The 14,514-nt window shown below is 47.3% G+C and overlaps 1 protein-coding gene across 1 annotated transcript in view; it reads left to right on the forward strand.

The window, feature by feature from the left end:
• DCTN2 (dynactin subunit 2) overlaps nucleotides 1–14,514 on the forward strand; it is a 58,980-nt gene that overhangs the window by 35,945 nt on the left and 8,521 nt on the right. The window contains exons 3-6 of the mRNA XM_063119212.1: nucleotides 10,060–10,156; nucleotides 12,136–12,197; nucleotides 13,147–13,245; nucleotides 13,667–13,827. Of these exons, the coding sequence (XP_062975282.1) occupies nucleotides 10,060–10,156; nucleotides 12,136–12,197; nucleotides 13,147–13,245; nucleotides 13,667–13,827 (419 nt within the window). The remainder of the gene's footprint in view (nucleotides 1–10,059; nucleotides 10,157–12,135; nucleotides 12,198–13,146; nucleotides 13,246–13,666; nucleotides 13,828–14,514) is intronic.

The following is a 14,514-nucleotide window of genomic DNA, read 5'->3' on the forward strand; positions in this document are numbered from 1 at the left end:
AGGGGGCTCTGAGCTGGAGCTGGACCCAGGCACGGTGGAGAGGTGCCTGGCTGCTGCTTCCTCCCTCACTGGTGGCCTCTGCAGTGATAGTTGGTAGCAGGAGGGAGGGGGCTCTCAGCTGGAGCTGGACGCAGGCACAGTGGAGAGGTGCCTGGCTGCTGCTTCCTCCCTCTCTGGTGGCCTCTGCAGTGATAGTTGGTAGCAGGAGGGAGGGGGCTCTCAGCTGGAGCTGGACGCAGGCACAGTGGAGAGGTGCCTGGCTGCTGCTTCCTCCCTCACTGGTGGCCTCTGCAGTGATAGTTGGTAGCAGGAGGGAGGGGGCTCTGAGCTGGAGCTGGACCCAGGCACGGTGGAGAGGTGCCTGGCTGCTGCTTCCTCCCTCACTGGTGGCCTCTGCAGAGACAGTTGGTAGCAGGAGGGAGGGGTGCTCTCAGCTGGAGCTGGACCCAGGCACGGTGGAGAGGTGCCTGGCTGCTGCTTCCTCCCTCTCTGGTGGCCTCTGCAGTGATAGTTGGTAGCAGGAGGGAGGGGGCTCTGAGCTGGAGCTGGAAGCAGGCACGGTGGAGAGGTGCCTGGCTGCTGCTTCCTCCCTCTCTGGTGGCCTCTGCAGTGATAGTTGGTAGCAGGAGGGAGGGGGCTCTCAGCTGGAGCTGGACCCAGGCACGGTGGAGAGGTGCCTGGCTGCTGCTTCCTCCCTCTCTGGTGGCCTCTGCAGAGACAGTTGGTAGCAGGAGGGAGGGGGCTCTCAGCTGGAGCTGGACCCAGGCACGGTGGAGAGGTGCCTGGCTGCTGCTTCCTCCCTCACTGGTGGCCTCTGCAGTGATAGTTGGTAGCAGGAGGGAGGGGGCTCTCAGCTGGAGCTGGACCCAGGCACGGTGGAGAGGTGCCAGGCTGCTGCTCCCTCCCTCTCTGGTGGCCTCTCCGGAGACAGTTGGTAGTAGGAGGGAGGGGGCTCTCAGCTGGAGCTGGACCCAGGCACGGTGGAGAGGTGCCTGGCTGCTGCTTCCTCCCTCACTGGTGGCCTCTCCAGAGACAGTTCTTTTGGCCACACTCACCACTGGAATGCTTCTCCGAAATTGTATTCAGCCCTCAGACTGGAGGAGGTTCAGTGCTCCTACTTTGCAGCAGCCTTGTCTTTAAGCATTACCCCGGTGGTAGCCGTAGGTGACAAGGAATTCAGTGCAGGCGAGTGAGCTCTTACTAAAAGCAGAGAAACCAAGCGGGTTGCCAGAAGAGGGAAACCCTCTTTTTGGTCCCAACATACAAATGTAGTGGGCTGCTCTAAGAAGGATAGGGTTCTCCAGCAGGCTAAATAAGCGTTTTTGCTGGCTAGTGACTTTTGTGGGTTTATGTGCAAGGCTGTTTTAAAGCTTGTATTTTCCCTTGTTTACTTTCGTGGGAATCTAGATCAAGTATCATAACATCCTGGAGTTTAATCTGTGAAGGGGGCCACTAGAAATGCAGGGTTTTTTCATGGTATGTACCCATGTTGGTACATCGAGAGCCCTGTCCTGTTAACCAGGAAACAGCGGAAGACCTACAGCAGAGGTGTGCTAGTACCCAGGCTGCTGGATCCTTGCTGCTGAATCTTTTAGTCTTGTCTGAATTTACGAGTATGAGTTTTAAGGCTAAAGCCCTTAGTAGTCTTACCAAGAAGTTAAGATCCATTGTGCTTGGTGAGATTTGCATCTGAGTTGGCAAAGGACTGGGTTGTAAAACCATGAAGCATGCATAGTTGGGCTGGTGTGTGTGTGAGAGAGGGGTCTCGTTTCATGCAGAATGCGGTGGCTGCCGTGGAAACAGAACCTGCACTTTCATTAAAAAGTGGCGGGGGGGGAGGGGAGGGATGCTGGCCTTCAGGGTTGTCTAAATTTGGAGAAGTCTAAATATGGATAGGCAATTTCTGCTAATATTCAGATTGGGGCTTCCCATCTTTTTACTACGGCCCTTAGCTATGTTCCTTCAACGCTATCTGCTGCCCAACGCTGCAAATTGCTCAACCAAAATGAGAATTGCCGCCAGGATGCACCAAGAACCCCTTTCACACTTCTAAGGCACTTCCATGTTCACAAAGAGGAGTTGCCAATTCCTCCTCCGGGCTGCTGTATCAAATGCCACTCTCCGAAATTTCAGGAGGAGCTTTTTGGGGTGGGTGTGTGCAAATAGCGGCAATGGGTAAAGCCTCAGTGCAAACACAGAATAACTGTATGTGGCCTTCTGGGTCCTTTCCCCATATTCAAATCAATACAAGTGGGACCTGTAACAATTTTTTTGCAGCATGGAGTGCCTACCTGTTTAGGGTGCCAGCTAGCCAGCTGTGTCCTTTTCAAGGATATGGCACTCCATCCCCCCTGCCCCAGTTTTCCTCTCCACAACAGTCAGTCAGCATTCTCTGGCCACTGAACATGCTTAGTGCGCATTGTGCTGTTTTCGGGCCACACATCCCTAGTTTGTTTCCTAAAGATTCCCCCACCCCTCCTGCAAACCTTGGAGTTACTCTAAGCCTGCTGATACTTCCCTTTTGTGTACAGATAGTGCCATTTTGGCTATATAAGGATCCAGATAATGAGTTTATTATTAGTATAGAGCAGGAGTAGGCAACCTGGTACCCCCCCCCATGTTTTGGACTACAGCTCCCATAAGCCCCAGCCGGTTCTCAGGGATTGTATGAATGGAAGTACCAAACATCTCCGAAGCACTAGGTTGCCTCTCCAGGTATAGAGGGTACACTTCCATTATTTACTGTAGTTCCACAATTGAGATTTTCTAAAAGCAAAATTTGGGGCAGAAGGTGCACTAAGCATTACTTGCTGTCCAAGGAGCCCATACCATGTACTTCTGGATGGAAGGAGGAAAGGTCAGAGCAATACATCTTATAGAGAAGGAGCAAGCATCCTCCCCTGCGGGTGGGCTTGCAAGAGCCCTTAATTCATTTATTTCCAGTGGCATTCTGGTGCACCCAACCACACAGTTTTGAAATTACTGGTTTAGGCGTTAGCACAGAAACAGAGCTCCATGCCTTAACAACTCGTCTGTAACCTTTTGCATGCAGGTGAAGACTCTGTGGAGGTTTAGTTATCAATGCAAACAAATATGCATGCACACACACACACCCTTTGCAAACAGCCTTGGGTTCATCATTGAGCATGCCCAGACCAGTTCTTTGAATTCACATTAAAATCCACTGTTCGTAATAGCTTCCCCCTCAAAATCAAACAAGTAAAAAACAACAACAACAGAACTAAAACCCGAAGTGTTCTCTTTTAAGTAATGCTAACATTCTGGTTTCCACTAAATAATACAAGGTAGGGGGCTTTGTAGCTGTAGTATAGGTGTTAATGTTATATTTACACAAATGCTTAACTTGGGATACATAGTGAAAGCTGCTTGCGATCTTAACAATAGCCCTTATTTGAATATATAGAAGACAAGCCAGAAGAAAGCTGGCTTTAGCTTTGATGCACGTCCCTAAAAATGTTGCAGGAGTGCGGAATGTTGCCTGGTGAGCAGAAAAAAAGGAACGTGCCTTGTTTAATCTGCAGGCATTTAAAAGGATCCATAATGCCTCTTGCTGTAGCACCTTGATTCTTGATGTAGGAACTGGGCCTTCCAAAGGAGGCATGGACACCCTTTTTCCCTTACCCAGTAAATGTGCTCTGGCTGAGCCCTGGGCTTCACTGAACTTGTGGTGATGAGTACCAGTGGCATAGGCCCCTATTTATTGGGTGGGGGAATCTTTTGCTTCTCTTCTGTATCTTCATTTTAGGCACCTTTCTTTTCCTTTGCTCTCTTTGGCCTACAAGCTGAAAGTGGGAATGCCTGCCACCAGTTGAGCCGTTGTCTTTAAGGCTGACACGGATGTTGTTTATAATTGAGTGTGGCAGATGCAATGAAAGGATCAGGCTGGCATCAAGGATAAGCATAGTTGGACACCTGCTGTGGGCCCACATCTCTGCAAGGCCCCATTGACCAGGGCTCCCTGGGCTGCTCCTTCTCTTCGCCATTGCAAAAGTACTTGTTCCTCTGCCTCGCATTATGATCCAGACAAAAGAGATGGTGAGAAGGAAGACAGCAGTTGACATTGCCTTTTTGTGTGCTGGCTCACTGCCTGTCAAACAAGCAGGTGGTAGCAATGATAAGGAAGAAGTGTAAGAGTAGGTGACAATGGCGGTGAGAACGCAAGCTCACTGAGGGAGGGGGTCCATTGGGGGTCTCTTGCCCAAGGGCCCTCCAAAAACATGGAGCAGGCACTGGCAAGGATCATCAACATTTCTGCATAATTGGTAACGACGCAACATTCAGACGGCTGGCATTATTGAGTAGGTTCTTTTTTAATAAAGATAAGAGAAAATACAAATTAACATACACTAAAGACCAACAGCAAAGCATGTTATTTGTACATTTGCATATAAGTAATACATCAAAATATACCTAGTGTATGATAATTATCAAACTATTGGTTTAATATTAGATTCATCCCTTGTAGAAATTCTCTTATCTATTTGATATTCTAGCTTTATATAACAAATCACTGATCTGCACAACTCATTTGCAGCCCATAATTTAATTGGTGACCTTTTAGATACTGTTAATGTTACTAATTTGACTCCCAGATGGTCCTCAATCATTTTCTTTGAAAATTCGGTGCGTAATTTCCAATGTTTAATATATGTCAGTCAAGCTGCCATCAATAAATATAAAATGAGTTCATGATATTATTTTGGGAGTTTATATGGTAGATTATTTCATAGGTACATTAAGGGATTCAGAAGTAATCTGTACTTAGGTAACACAGTTCATTGATCGTTATAAATACCATATTCGTGTATTTTTGTGATTTCATGTACCACAAGAGGAAAAGTCAGTTCTGCCATCATTACAGGATCACCATTTTCCATTAAACGTTTAATACCATTTATTGATTTTCCACTGAATTACTACTTTAAAAGAGTGTTCCGTAAGATTTAGAGATAACAAAAATGGATAGTTTCAAATGATGAGAAACCTTCAGACTTCATCTGTCAATACAGATGATAGTTCAGGAATTTGCAATGGAGTGCAGTGAGTGGGGTGCTACACGAGTCCCAGATGGTCTGAGACGGCCTCTAGGGCTTTATCTTGGCTTTGCTTTGAATGGAGATTTTGAACATCATACAGCTTGGGCAGTGAGGAATCCTGGGATGTAATGATCTCAGACGTCCTTTCTTTGACCTTAAAAAATCTGCCATGCCTTTAGAGAGCTCACCTGCCTTGTGGCACTTAACTTGTTCTTGTTGCTGCTGCTTGTAACGATTACCTCCTCATGCCATGATTTCATAGCCGCTTTAATCTGATGCAGCTATTTTTTGCCATTGTTTTGAGAACAGCCTCTTCCAGCGACTTTAATGGGAGGAAGCAAAGGGAGATGGAGCAGGGATTTGAGGCTCCTGTAATATTTCTTCAAAACGAGCTTGGCCTTGATGCAGCCATAGATTTCCCATCAGAGGCCATTACAGCCACCATACTGTTTCCAGAGTGCTGGCAGAGCGCCCGCCTCTCTTTAGCACTTAGCGAGAGAAGGGAGGGCTGCCTGTGGTAAATGGCAAAGCTTTCTCACTCCCAACGCCAAGCAATGCTGCTGCCCTAGAGTATGAAGGGACCAGGACTAGCAGCAAGGGTAGGCGTGGTTGGGCACGTGCTGAGGGCAGCAGCTGCTGGTAATTGTAGTGCGAAGGTAGACCCATTGAAGGAGGGGGCTATTGCCCAAGGGCCCTCCAAAACCTGGAGCCAGCACTAGAAGAGACCCTCTTCTTTCCGGTGAGGGAGCTGGGAGGGAGCGCTAGGCAGAGGAGCTGGATTTTGACTTCTAATTGGCCAGATGGTGAGAGCAGACCATGCCAGAGGGTGTCCTTCTGTGCTCATCGCTGCCTCAGTCGGTGCGGGAGGCTGCTGGTGAGGCCTAGTGTTGGATAAAGCACAAAGCTGTATCTCGCTACCAACAGCTTGCTGTTCCTGGTTGATGAATGCACCCAGGGACGCCTCATTGATTTGTGGCAGCCTGCCACCCCTTAGCGGGGCAGGGGTTGCCACGCGAGGCCTGCTGCTCTCTGTTCCCCTCTCGGAGCAAGGTGCTGGATATTGGAGACAGTGAGTTTCGGCTTCCGTGATGCCAAGTGGGCTGCAAGCTCTTGTTCTCGAGCTGCCTGTAGTTTGGGTAGCTCTCTGGTTCCACCAAGCCCTATGTTAACAGCCCTGTTCCCCGTGGCAATCTTTCGCCTAAATTGCCCGCACTGCAGGAAACCTTTGTCTGTATTGATGGGTAGAGCTGCAGCAAAGCCACCATGTAAACTTAGCCCCACCTTGTGTTACTGCTGTGTATTTTTATGTCTTGCTCCTTTCCAGAATCCCCTTTTTGGAAGAGGCTGTGGCTGGGTGCAGGTTATTCTTAAATTCCTCTAATAAATGGAACCCAAGTGCTACACCTGTAACCCAACCTTCCCCAACCAGCTGCCCTCTAGATGTGTTGGGCTACAGATTCCATCATCCCCAGTGGTCATGCTGGCTGGAGGACCTGGGAATTGCAGTCCAAGACGTCTAGATTGAGTCAGTCTTTTAAATATTCTGGAAACGAATGCCCCCATCACCTCACATGCTTCCGGAACGTGCATGTCACTTTTTCTCCTGGAATGATTACAGCTAATGCAAATCCTGTGGTTCGTTATTCAGCATTTGTCCCCTGCCTCCCCTGCCCACGCACTCACACACAATATAATTACTTCCCATCTGAAACAATTTCGCAGTTCCCATGCTGTGATTGATGTAATTGGCTCTTCCATGCTCCCCTAAAGGAAGGAAAAGGAGCTGTGGGGTGGGGGTGGGGATACTACTTTTGATTAGTATTTGTTGGGGATTGAAAGATACTTTGTCACAATCTGGATTTCCCCCACTCCCCTCTGGGGTTTCTCGCCCTACTTTGAACGGGATGGTGGCTATAACAGTCCCTCGAGTGAGATCAGATGGCTCGTTTGTTAACGTAATTCTTGCTTTTTTATTTATGTATTTCTGTGCCGCTCCTCAGCCAAAATGGCTCCCAGAGGGGCTTACATAAAATTGATTAAACAAGACAGTCCCTGCTTTGCAGGCTTACAATCTAAAAAGACATGACATGCAAGGGAAAAGGAATGAGGAGGGAAGAGGAAAAAGATAATTCCTCCAGCAAGATTGGTGGGATGGCTCTGCTCTCCATCTTGTCTCCGTGCAGCTTGCTGGAAACGGCTGCTGCTGGTGATAGTTGAGGGAGGAGGAGATGAGAGAGAGGTCTTATTATTATTATTATTATTATTATTATTTATTTATATAGCACCATCAATGTACATGGTGCTGTACAGATAACACAGTACATAGCAAGACCCTGCCGCATAGGCTTACAATCTAATAAGTTGTAGTAAACAATAAAGAGGGAAGGAGAATGCAAACAGGCACAGGGAAGTGTAAACAGGCACCGGGTAGGGTGAAGCTAATAGTATAGAGTCAGAACAAACTCAATATTTGAAGGCTATAGGGAAAAGAAAAGTTTTTAGCTGAGTTTTAAAAGCAGTGATTGAGTTTGTAGTTCTCAAGTGTTCTGGAAGAGCGTTCCAGGCGTAAGGGGCAGCAGAAGAAAAAGGACGAAGCCGAGTAAGGGAAGTGGATTGGCCTTGCCTTCCCTCTCATCTCCCTGAGCTCAACTAGCTGGGATTTTTAACCCTTCCCACTCTGTGGTTTTAAAGAACCTGCAACTTAACAGGCGCATGTATGCCTGGCCATGTAGTAACTGCTTTGTTTTTTCTTAACATACAAAACTCTTGTCTATCATGTAAGCTTGCTTATTTCCATCATTTTGAGCATTATTTGGTCTGATAAGAGTACATCCCCGGGTGCTCTGATTTCATATGGATGTTTTAGCTTGCAGGGTGGTGATGCTCCTCTGTAGGGGTGGGGTGGGGTTACTTTCACTCTATTCCCAGTACTGGATTTAGCATACCAGTAGTCCTTGTTTGTGAAGACAGATGTCACCTAAGGATGGTCCCAGAAAGTGTTTCACCCACAGTGTGAACCAAGCTTTGCAATGTGTGTTACGGGTAGAGATGTGAAGGGTTGAAAGGAAATGGGGGGGGGGAGACAGTCCCCCCCCCAATTTTTTAAAAATCCCTCGAAAAAAATGGATTACCCTCCCTTTTTTCCTAGCCCCCCACCCCCACCCCAGGCCTTTACACTTCTGGTTTCAGACATACATGTCAAGAACTTGAATGCTGCATTGCTGATTTGTTTCCCTTCCAAAGGAGAGGTGTGTAAGGCCACAGGTTTGCCTCACCTCTTGTACATCAGGCTTCCCCCCCTTCTTAAGTAGTACTTATACATTCACACATATGTTCATAGCCCTTTGCTTTACCCTGCAAAGAAGTAGAGCAAGCCCTACTCTGATACGTTCACCTGAACAAACAGTTCAGGATCCAGAGGCACGGCCTTTCCCACTGCCCAAAAGAGGACTCTTCCTTCCGTGCTTTAACTCACCTTCCAGGAAATTCAGGGGTAAAAGCAGAATTTATTAAATAACTGTATGGGTATAGTCAAACTTCAACAGCAGCATTCGTCTTGGTTTTCCTAATAGTCTTCTGGTCAACATTTGGAGGCCAAGGCATGTGCTGCTAAGTTGTAGACGCTTAAACTTGTGCCAATGTCAACCGTTGAATGTGTTCAGCTTCTTAATTGTTTTCTTCTTCTTCCACATCTCTGCTAAAGTCTGTCCATGTGACCATCCCTGTTTAGACCTGTGAATGTAGTTCCTCAAGGGACCAGAGGTCACATCCAGTCCAAACCCCTCCCCACATAGAATCATAGAATAGCAGAGTTGGAAGGGGCCTACAAGGCCATCGAGTCCAACCCCCTGCTCAATGCAGGAATCCACCCTAAAGCATCCCCGACAGATGCTTGTCCAGCTGCCTCTTGAAGGCCTCTAGTGTGGGAGCGCCCACAACCTCCCTAGGTAACTGATTCCACCGTCGCACTGCTCTAACAGTTAGGAAGTTTTTCCTGATGTCCAGCCGGAATCTGGCTTCCTTTAACTTGAGCCCATTATTCCGTGTCCTGCACTCTGGGAGGATCGAGAAGAGATCCTGGCCCTCCTCTGTGTGTCAACCTTTTAAGTATTTGAAGAGTGCTATCATGTCTCCCCTCAATCTTCTCTTCTCCAGGCTAAACATGCCCAGTTCTTTCAGTCTCTCTTCATAGGGCTTTGTTTCTAGACCTCTGATCATCCTGGTTGCCCTCTTCTGAACACGCTCCAGCTTGTCTGCGTCCTTCTTGAACGCAGCATACACACTGCTGCTCTGAAAACCAAATCCTTCAAACACTAGGCCTCACATGGATTAGCCTACTTTACAGGCGTAGCAAGCCATTGTGGTATGGGGGGGGGGCAGCAATGAATCTAGGAATGGCACGCCAAGAGCCGTTTGTTTCAAGGGACTCGAGCAAGGTATGGTCCGGGGGGGAAACCACGAACCTCCCTGCCCCGGCAGACTCATTTAAATCGGACCTAGGGGGAGAAAAGTTCATTTTTGACAGCAGCTATGTCCAGTGTGCTCAAGTCCTTTGCGTTCCTTTCAAATCAGCACCATTGTTAACTTTCAGAGGCTAAAAATGGCAATAGCACTGAAACATTTATGGGACGGATCTGACAGTGCATTGCCACTAGCACTGTTCACGTTGCCCTAGTGAAAACGCACACTTGTGCAATGTCAGCAGTGCTTGTCAGTGCAACAGGTTTTCCGGGAAAGCCGTCACGCTACCATGCGCTAACGGTGTTGCGGAAGCAATGGTTTTCGGTTAGTGCAACATTCGTAGTGCTAGTGGCAGCGTACTGTTGAATCCGTCCCTGTTCCAGGGCTCCCAAGAGCTGACAATTTCTGGCAGGGTTCCTCAGTTCTGCTGGGCCCTTGTGATGACTTCTTGGAAACTGCTGGGTGAGACTGGGAGGATTGGTTGGGGAAGAGGAGGAAAACTGGACCAGGCTCTCTGATATTTGTCTCCCTCTCTGCACAGGAAGAGCTAACTAGCACCAGTGTGGAACATATCATAGTCAATCCCAATGCAGCCTATGACAAATTTAAGGACAAGAGAGTGGGCACCAAAGGACTAGGTAAGTATATCTGTTTCTGTAGACCCGCCTTCCCCGACCTTGTGCCTCCAGAGGTTTTGGACTACAACTCCTAGCATTCCTGATCATTGGCCATGCTGGGTGGGACTGATGGGAGTTGAAGTCCAAAGTCTCTGGAAAGCACCAAGTTCGGTGAAGGCTGCCACAGACCCTTGCTTAGAATATGTCTAAGGCAGAGCAGAACCATAGATTCAGATTCTGCCTTGAACTTGAGAATGCAGCCAAAAGAAAAGGAAAAATGGGGTGGGATGGGGATGATCAAAACCGTCCCCAACAAGAATACACGAATCATCATTAAAAGATACCTTAATGTTATACTACTGTACATTACAATAATACAATTGTATCATTTATTGTACAGCACTTTTACGAGTGGTTAGTTACATGCTGTATATTGTGTATGTCTTATTACGTTTGTTGGTGTCTGTCATTCATATATATCATTGCCTGCAGATGTGTGTGAGAGTACGACTCAAGGGCTAAACTGCAAGCTACGTTAAATATGTAACATACAGCAGATCATGTTATAGCTCAGAGTAAGCACGTGGAAGTGGTGGTGGTGAAACCCTCCCTTGGTACCAGTGGAGTTTTTTCTTCTTCTTATATTTATTTTTTTACAATATTTATATACTGCTCCCCATTCAAAATTTTCGAGTGGTGTACAAGATAAAATAAAAACACATTAAAAAATAGATTTTTAAAAGAAGCAAAATGCAAAGTGAACCGTGACTGGTCATCAAGGGAAGCCTTCCTGGAACAATGGCATTTTCAGGAGGCCCTGAAAGGTTCCTGACTGACTTCCAGAGGCAGGAAATTCCATAGGAGGGGGGCTACCACACTGAAGGCTCTTCCCCTGGTGGACTTCAATTGGAGGATGGGTCTATGTGGAACCACCAGGAGCATGTCCTCTGATGGCCGGGCAGATTGATGGGGGAGAAGGCGCTGTCTCAGGTATCTTCGTCCCAAGTTGTTTAGGGCTTTGTACACAAGTACAAGAACCTTAAACCTGGCCCAGTAGCGAATAGGCAGCCAGTGCCGTTCCCTCAGTAAAGGAGTTACATGCTAGAAAGGGGCATCTCTGGACAACAGCCGAGCTGCAGCTTTAAGGGCAGCCCCGCATAGAACGCATTGCAGTAATCCAATCTTGAGGTTACCAATGCCTGTACCACCGTGGCCAAGCTATCCCTGTCTAGGAGAGGCCGTAGCTGGTAAATCAGCTGAAGCTGGTAAAAGGCACTCCGAACTGCTGTGGCCACTTGAGCCTCCAGTGACAGAGATGGATCTAAGAGTACCCCCAAACTACAAACCTGACCTTTCAAAGGGAGTGCAACCCCATCCAGAAGAGTCAATGGTTGTTTTTTTTAACAATGTGTGTTATTTTAACTCCCTCTGCTTGTGTGTGTGTGTGTCTGTGGTGGTGGGGGCGATTTAGGAGTGGAAAGTGGCTTGGTGGGAAGGTTTGAACCTCCCCTACTTGTGCACAGTGGTTCTAGTCCAGATTGGGGGCCCGTGCACTTACTCTGAAGTAAACAAAAAAATTGTCAGGATCAGCTACTTGCTGTGTGTTTAACATACTTGTAGTTTAGCCCCCACATGAGGATTTCAGTGGTTCTGTGTCAGCTACATTTTGGGTCATGCATGTTACGGTGCCCTTTAATAGTGATCCGTGTGGTCTTTGTGAACTAGAGAAAGCCACATGGCTTCTTTTACAAATTGAGTACTGATCTTTGCAGGTTATGGATGCCAACATCTTTAGGGCACACGGGCAGTTGTGCAGCCAGGCCTGATGTGAATATATGAGAAGTTGACAGAAATATCCATTCTACAAAAATAAGCCCACGAGAAAAGAATACTGTTCGGCAACAGTAAATCCTGTTGCTTGACCTTTGAAAGAATATATGAAACTGGAGTTCGTTGGGTCCCAAAACACAGCATTTTTTTTCTCCTCTTTCGTCTTCTAGACTTTTCCGATCGTATTGGCAAATCCAAAAGAACTGGCTACGAGTCTGGAGACTATGAAATTGTAAGTAGCTAAGTTGCTTGGATTGTAAGGGGCAGCCTGGCAGTCTAGTTCAGCCTTGCAGTCCATGGGGGAAGCCCTGTGCACCCCTGCAAACGCCCACAGATCAGCCTAGGCTGGCCTATGGGACAGGCTCCATAAATGGCACAGGGAGCAGGGATTTCTAGTGTTCTCGAACAAGAGCTCTGACTATGGCACGGCTCGTACCTATCCCTCCCATGCTGTGTTATTCGTGGTTACTGGTGGGACGCTGCATCCATATTGTAGTGTGCACTAGAGTGATTCTCCTCTCCTCCAGGCTTAGCTTGCGTCCCACTTGCAAAAGGTTGGCCGCCACTGGCTTAGGCAACCCAGACCACAGCATGCCTCAAGCAGAGGGTGGTTCACCCAAAAACGAAAAAGCTAATAGGATCATTGGCCAGTCTGAACCAGGAGGAAACTCTTCCCTGATTGCCAGTTTCAGCGTATATATTTTTTCTAAGTCCTTCGGTGGTGGTGGTAGGAATACATCCTGCCTCAATTAATTATGATTATATTCAAATCCATCCAGTTTACACACACATGGCAATCACGGAATGTGTAAGTGTCAATGCGGCCATTTACTCTGCACGTATGCCAGAAAGAATTCTCTTACAGAAAAGATCGAGAGTGACCCAGCTGCAAAGAAGGTCTGTAATAGTGGAGGGAGGGAAAAAAACTCCCTCTGAAAATCTCTCTCTAGAAGCCCCCTTACCCTCCAGACATTTCAGACTACAGCTCCCATCAACCCTGGCCAATGGTCAGGGCTGAAGGGAGTTGTAGTCCAAAACATCTGGAAGATGCCAGAGACAAGACTGCTCTAGAGGCAGCCTTGTCCCAGCAGCTGGTGTGAAATGGACTTATGGCAGCTGCTGTAGGAACATTCAGAATTCTAACATTGCTTTTGACTGTAGAACCTGTCTTTCCTTTTCAGTTAGGGGAAGGTCTGGGTGTGAAAGAGACTCCTCAGCAGAAATACCAGCGTCTGCTGCATGAAGTTCAGGAGCTGACTGCTGAAGTGGAGAAGATCAAGGTAAGAGATTCCCCAGGCAGGTTTTAGGATGGATTAGGGGCAGGCGACCTAGAATAGATATGGGGCAGCTGTCCCCAACGTGATACCCTCCAAATGTGCTGGACTGCAACTCCCACCTAGACTGGCCAATGGCCAGGGATAATGGGTTTGTAATTGAATTTTTTTTGGAGCGCACTGGATTGCCTGCCCCTGAGATAAAGGAAGGAGGTCCCCTTGCAACTCCTCTATGGGCAGTATTGCTTTGGACCCACTGAGCTTTTTGGTCCAGGTCTTTGTTCCATTGCCAAAGACTGGATGTAAAATTGAGTGCTTCATCAGATGCCTTAGGCCCACCTGCTTTAAAACTGGGGTCAGTATCAGTGCAAAGGGATCAGATATACATGTGCCAAATAAATCCAGGGCTCTCTTCCTCCTCCCACAGAACACCGTGAAGGACTCCACGGCTGAGGAGAAGCTGACACCAGTTGCCCTTGCTAAGCAGGTGGCCGGGCTGAAGCAGCAACTGGTCTCCACCCACCTGGAGAAACTGCTGGGGCCAGATGCGGCCATCAACTTGACAGATCCCGATGGTGCTCTGGCCAAGTAGGTCATGATGGAGTTGGCACTTCAGTTGATCCAGGGCTTAGTCCCAGAAGCTGCTTTCAGTGCCAAGGCTTAGCCTTGGAAGTCATGCAAAGTCTTCATAAGGGCGCATCTGAGTGTGTTCCTCACCCCTGGTCACTGCACCCAGGCTCTTTGCACCTCAGATTAAGGATAAAGTCTTGAAAGGTGGCGAGTGTAGCATTCCATACAAATCATTGGAGAAGGCAATAGTTGTCAAGGTCAAAATTACACAGATAGTGCACACTACTAATGTATATAATTAGATATCAAACTGGGGTACACAGCTGAATAAACGGTATTTGAAACAACAGTTAATTAGAGCAACAAGCTGTATCTTCAGTCTTAAGAAGAAATTGTAACAAAGTTAAACAGATTTCTTCAGTGTTATAAACAGGTATCCGGTATATTTTCACCCTGTTTCGCGAATGGCTTCCTCAGCAAGTCATATAACAACTGAAAAGACATAAATACTAGTAAATAAAAGTTTGTTAACGCCCCAGAGAGAAGCTACATATATCATTATTTATACAAGAAATATTCAAGTTGGTATAGGTATTTTAACTCACCACCGTCTAATTGGCAATTGCCGTGGATGATAAGAAGGGAATATTCTTCCACTCCATGTGGAGAATCACTGTGAAAAAGTATATACTGTATATATAAATA

Source organism: Elgaria multicarinata, chromosome 3, assembly GCF_023053635.1.
Source record: "Elgaria multicarinata webbii isolate HBS135686 ecotype San Diego chromosome 3, rElgMul1.1.pri, whole genome shotgun sequence".
NCBI lineage: Eukaryota > Metazoa > Chordata > Lepidosauria > Squamata > Anguidae > Elgaria > Elgaria multicarinata.